Here is a 6380-nt window from a genome sequence, read left to right as displayed (position 1 = left end):
CTACTAATACTAGTAGCAAGCATGCCATGGTGAGTTTATTAGTAAGAATAGTTATCTAAATATTTTGGACTAAAATGATTTGACTATCATTATCATGAGACAAAAACCAAGAACAACTACCATTCTTGCATGGGCTCCACTTTCCCACTACTTTCCACCTAAGAAAATAAAGGAACAACCACCTCATTTAAATTTTTTCAAATCTGACTCATTCTCGTCTCAACCTCCATATACTACGTCAATCTTCATTTTTTTTGTCTCCTATATATAACCCAACTTTTTCTAATCTTCAAAATAAATCTCACATCTCTCTCTTTCTCTTTCCATATCACCTAAACCACACTCAATTTAAAACCGTTGTTGTTTTATCTTAGCCATTAAAAAGTAGTGAAAAAATGGGAAATTGTTTGAAGGGCCAATCATCAACCAAATACGCGACGGACGACGAGGTTGAATGGGATTATCCGGCATCCAAAGGTGACTATGTGGCCGAAAAAATCGGAGTCCCGGGCGCCAAGACAATGACCGAGGTAAAGATTAAGATTACGAAGAAACAATTAGAAGAATTGCTGAGAAAGGTGGACGTAAGAGAATTAAAGGTAGATCAAGTTTTGGCCCAATTGGTGAGTCATAGTAATGGCTATAAATCATTTGAGAGATCTTGGAGACCTGCACTTCAAAGCATCCCTGAAATGGATTGAACTTGATTTTGTTTAGTTTAGGTTTATGGAAGTTGATGAGGATGAGTATTGGCTTATTGGGTCAATCTAGCTTTTTTGTTTATGATTTTGGATGAGGAGTTTGAGGATAATTTACGTTTTCTTTGTACATACAAAAGGAAATAGATTTCATGTAATCACACAATTACATAGTTTTAGATCTTGTTCATCCAATTTCATTAATATATATAATATTGCTTTTCTTGATTACCTTTGACTGTTTTGAATTTTGATTTCTAAAATATAAGTAAAGTAGTATTTGTTTTGTCACGAATTTGGAGTTATTTACTTTGGGTCTTATAAATGGTTGAATTCCAAGGTGGACCGTATAAAAAATTGGTCCAGTGTCCACGGTCATCTATACATAATTTATCAATATTCATATATTTGTAATTAAGTAAAATAATTTATCAATGAGAGTCGGATTTATAAATAATAGGAAACAAAAATGTTGAAAAAGATGAGTAAGAGTAAAGCGGTTGAGTTCGACAATATATTTATTGAATTGTGAAAATTTTTGAAGATGAAAATATTGACAAAAAGGCTCAAAAGGGATACTAATGATCACACACTCACAAGGTGAATTGATTATTTGGCTAAGATAGTTGTGCTCAAAATGGATCAAAAATGCCTTAATCACAAACAAAAGATTAAGCATAAACAAAATCCACTTAGAACAAGAGTTGTAGTCTCCAGCATATGTGAACAATGGAAAGATACCTCACAAAAAGGGTGGAAACTAAAGTGATTCACAAATGAACAAGTATACAAAAGAATGAATGACATAGAAATTGTAAAAAGCCTAAGTATCATGAATATGCTAAAGTCAAGAAAGGGATAAGCACATACATTGAACGTGTAAAAAACTTTAACAAAATCATTACCATACACTCGCAAGTCGAAACGATCAAACTTGGAAAATCACCTCAAATTCCTCGAGCTACTCAAAACAAGCTCAAAGACAAACACGCAACTATTAATATACACAAACTAAAAAAACAGATGAAATTGTCTAAACAAATTTAAAAGTGAAGATTTGAAATTTAAGAACTGGTCCGATCTAAATTTGTTTAGACAATTGCATCGCACTACATAAATTAAACAAAAACTAAAAAGAATAAACATGCTTGTTTAACGTCGTAAGCTCGACGCCTGTTATTAAAGTACGTTCTTTCAAGTTACTTCTGCTCGGCTATTCCTAACCACACACAAGCAAACGTTAAAAGAAACAAACAATGATATAACAAATTCACAAGTATAAATATAAATATAAACAAGAATATACAATATGTGCGATATATACAAAACTCAAAACTAAGACACTATTGCGATGCAAGTTCAATAAAACACCAATCCCCGGCAACGGCGCCATTTTGTTGAAGCGGTTAGCGGCAAGCAACAAAAGTTTTGGAAGTATTGATTCGGGAAATTATTGTCTCCACAGGGACTAGTGCATTGAACTGCCGTTCAACAGTTTCCACAGTTATGAGTTTGGATTGAATTGGTAATAAGTAAGTGTGAGAATTAAACATATGAACAGGAAAGAATAAATTCTTTGGAGAGGAGAAACTATCAAGCATGAATTTACACTGCTCAAAACAAACTTAAACATATCGATAACTCGCACTCAACATACAATACCCATCAAAATCATCATATATCGCTCACAACAGTGTCCATCTCTGCAACACTGAGCTGAGAGAACAACCGTATTCCTCTTGTCGATGATCTCTCAACCGACTCAAACAACACGGAAGCATTAAGCTTCGATATCCACGTGATTATTAGCTCTAAATCTATCTCTAGAATCTAGAAACTAATAGATTTCCTCCCCTAATCAAGATTTGTAAGGTTTATCTCTACAATAACACAAATCTAAACATAAATGCAAAAAGATCAAGGAAAGCACAAAATTGATTTGTAAAGCATATATTATACAACACCATGATCAATACATATACATATGTTCAAAGTAAATATACAAGCATACACAACAAAATAGAGTATACAAAGAGAAGAGAAGAAGAAGAAGAAGAAAACATTTCTTGGTTTGTCAACACCAATCGATGAGAAATTCGACCTCCGATCATCAAGATGCAACCCCATTTGATGTTTCTAAGCCTCTCTCTACCAAAAAATGAAGGTTGATGGAGTTGGGAACAAATACCCCAAAACCATGACTTAAAAAATGTGTTTTTGCCCTTAAAACGTGTTTCTGCCAGCACTGCTTCGCCCGACGGCTCAACACAACAACTTTTCACGTTTTTTGGTCTGTCAGGCTCGCCCGGCGAGCCCAAAATTCGCTCGGAGAAACACACGAAAAACAGCAAAAATTTCTGCACTATTTCGGTCATAACTTGAGAGCCGTAACTCCGATTTGCGCCCGATTCGAAGCGTTGAAAAGCTTATTCAATGATCTATCTAAAAATGAAAAAATTGAAACCAAATTGATGATTTTTATAATCCTTATTTTGATCCTTATTCTTTGATGAATTTATTTCGTTGCTCAAAATCGCGCGTTTGAATTTGTGTCTTCGATACTTTATTGCTCATGCTCCAAATATGCCTCAATACCTACAAAATGAATGGAAAACTATCAAACGGTATATAAATGAATCAAAAACACAAGTATACACAAAATAAACGTATTTACACAAAAGTTGGGTTTATTCAATCGAAATTAACAACAAAGAGTCGATAAGTGCACTAAAAAGTATATGCAAAAATAGCTACAATTTGCACTTTTCAAACTCTCCCCAACTAGAACTTGTTTGTCCCTAAACAAGAATCAACTAACTCAAGGAAACAAACGCAAAAATCCAAAAATCACGAATCAACAAGGTTTGGAAAAAAGAAACAAATGTATGACTCAAATGTAAAACGATTCACACAAAGTAAATATACTTACCACTAACTACGGCGACAACATAAACATCACACAAATGCTAAATACAATTAATATACCAAACATTCTAAAATAACACTAGTTCAAAAATGAATCACACCTGGCACACAATCATCGGTAGATGAAAAACACAAAAGTGGAGTATTTTCACTCGTCCAACAATCTTGCAAACAAAAGACTAAATTATTCAACCATCCAAATATCATGTTGAAAACACAAAGGCAAGAATCACAAGGACTTTTCAAGGTTGTAATGTGGCTTGGTTAACAAAGAAGGGATAATTCCTAAGGCTAATCGAAACAAAACCTTTCCCAAACCTAAGGGAGTGATCAACTCACAAAAGTTCAAACACAAAATTTCAATCAAACTTGTTCATAATCCCAAATTTCTCAAACCAATCACCTACTTATTAACACAACATTATTCCATACTCTTTTTTTTTTCTTTCAAAACTTTTTTCTTTTTTCTTTCTTTTTTTTCACTTCTTTTTCACATTTTTTTTCATTTCTCTTTTCTTTTCACAACCTCATAATCAATCAACCAAAAAGCAAGTAAACATTCTCTCCCCAACTTGAATTCAACCATATTATGAAATTGTGAATACTCCCTACTTTCTAAGGAAAGGCAAAAATTCAAACCAAAAATCATGGTTGAGGGTTCAAGAAAACAAAGAATCAATGTTCATACAAAAAGTGAGAACCAAATACTCATAGACAAGCATTTAGCAACAAAAAAACATGGACATGGACAAAAAGGCTCAAAAGGGATACTAATGATCACACACTCACAAGGTGAATTGATTATTTGGCCAAGGTAGTTGTGCTCAAAATGGATCAAAAATGCCTTGATCACTTTCATGCATTTAAATAGTCAACACAAACAAAAGATTAAGCATAATAAAATCAAGTTAGAACAAGAGTTGTGGTCTCCAGCATTTGTGAACAATGGAAAGCTACCTCACAAAAAGGGTGGGAACTAAAGTGATTCACAAATTAACAAGTATACAAAAGAATGAATGACATAGAAATCGTAAAAATCCTAAGTATCATGAATATGCTAAAGTCAAGAAAGCGATAAGCACATACTTTGAACGTGTACAAAACTTTAACAAAATCATTACCATACACTCGCAAGTCGAAACGATCAAACTTGGAAAATCACCTCAAATTCCTCGAGCTACTTAAAACAAGCTCAAAGGCAAACACACAACTATTAATATACACAAACTAAAAAAACAGATGAAATTGTCTAAACAAATTTAAAAGTGAAGATTTGAAATTTAAGAACTGGTCCGATCTAAATTTGTTTAGACAATTGCATTGCACTACCTAAATTAAACAAAAACTAAAAAGAACAAACATGCTTGTTTAACGTCGTAAGCTCGACGCCTGTTATTAGAGTACGTTCTTTCAAGTTACTTCCGCCCGGCTAATCCTAACCACACACAAGAAAACGTGAAAAGAAATAAACAATGATATCACAAATTCACAAGTATAAATATAAATATAAACAAGAATATACAATATTTGTGATATATACAAAACTCAAAACTAAGAGATTATCGGGATGCAAGTTCAATAAAACACCAATCCCCGACAATGGCGCAATTTTGTTGAAGTGGTAAAGCGGCAAGCAACAAAAGTTTTGGAAGTATTTATCCGGGAAATTATCGTCTCCACAGGGACTAGTGCATTGAACTGCCGTTCAACAGTTTCCGCAGTTATGAGTTTGGATTGAATTGGTAATAATTAAGTGTGGGAATTAAACATATGAACAGTAAAGAATACATTCTTTGGAGAGGAGAAACTATCAAGCATGAATTTACACTACTCAAAACAAACTTAAACATATCGATAAGTCGCACTCAACATACAATACTCATCAAAGTCATCACATATCGCTCACAACAGTGTCCATCTCTGTAACACTGAGCTGAGAGAATAACCGTATTCCTCATGTCGATGATCTCTCAACCGACTCAAACAACACGGAAACATTAAGCTTCGATTCTAAATCTATCTCTAGAATCTAGAAACTAATAGATTTCCTCCCTTAATCAAGATTTGTGAGGTTTATCTCTACAACAACACAAATCCAAACATAAATGCAAAAAGATCAAGGAAAGCACATAATTGATTTGTAAAGCATATATTATACAAAAACATGATCAATAAATATACATATGTTCAAAGTAAATATACAAGCATACGCAACAAAATAGAGTATACAAAGAGAAGAGAAGAAGAAGAAGAAGAAGAAAACATTTCTTGGTTTGTCAACACCAATCGATGAGTAAATCGACCTCCGATCATCAAGATGCAACCCCATTTGATGTTTCTAAGCCTCTCTCTACCAAAAAATGAAGGTTGATGGAGTTGGGAACAAATACCCCAAAACCATAACCTAAAAAATGTGTTTTCGGCCCTTAAAACATGTTTCTGTCAGCACCGCTTCGCCCGGCGGCAAAACGGCTTCGCCCGGAGGCTCGACAAAGAAAATTTTCACAATTTTTGGTCAGTCAGGCTCGCCCGGCGAGCCCAAAATTCGCTCGGTGAAACACACGAAAAACAGCAAAAATCTCTGCACTGTTTCGGCCATAACTTGAGAGCCGTAACTCCGATTTGCGCCCGATTCGAAGCGTTGAAAAGCTTATTCAATGATCTATCTAAAAATGAAAAAATGGAAACCAAATTGATGATTTTTATAATTCTTATTTTGATCCTTATTCTTTGATGAATTGATTTCCTTGCTCAAAA

At 34.0% G+C, this 6380-nt stretch overlaps 1 protein-coding gene across 1 annotated transcript; it reads left to right on the top strand.

Annotated features, from left to right (window-relative positions):
- Nucleotides 1-253: 253 nt before the first annotated feature.
- Nucleotides 254-926, top strand: LOC131632877 (uncharacterized). Its single transcript, XM_058903597.1, has one exon. The coding sequence runs from the start codon at nt 396-398 to the stop codon at nt 699-701; it is 306 nt and encodes a 101-aa protein (XP_058759580.1). The 5' UTR covers nt 254-395; the 3' UTR covers nt 702-926.
- Nucleotides 927-6380: the final 5454 nt, after the last annotated feature.

Source organism: Vicia villosa, unplaced genomic scaffold (genome assembly GCF_029867415.1).
Source record: "Vicia villosa cultivar HV-30 ecotype Madison, WI unplaced genomic scaffold, Vvil1.0 ctg.001048F_1_1_1, whole genome shotgun sequence".
NCBI classification, from domain to species: Eukaryota; Viridiplantae; Streptophyta; class Magnoliopsida; order Fabales; family Fabaceae; genus Vicia; species Vicia villosa.
Note: the sequence above shows the minus strand (reverse complement) of the source record. Positions and strands in the feature narration are given on the sequence as shown.

Coding starts and splice junctions, on each gene's coding strand:
- LOC131632877 (XM_058903597.1), top strand. CDS start 396: ATGGGAAATTGTTTGAAGGGCCAATCATCAACCAAATACGCGACGGAC.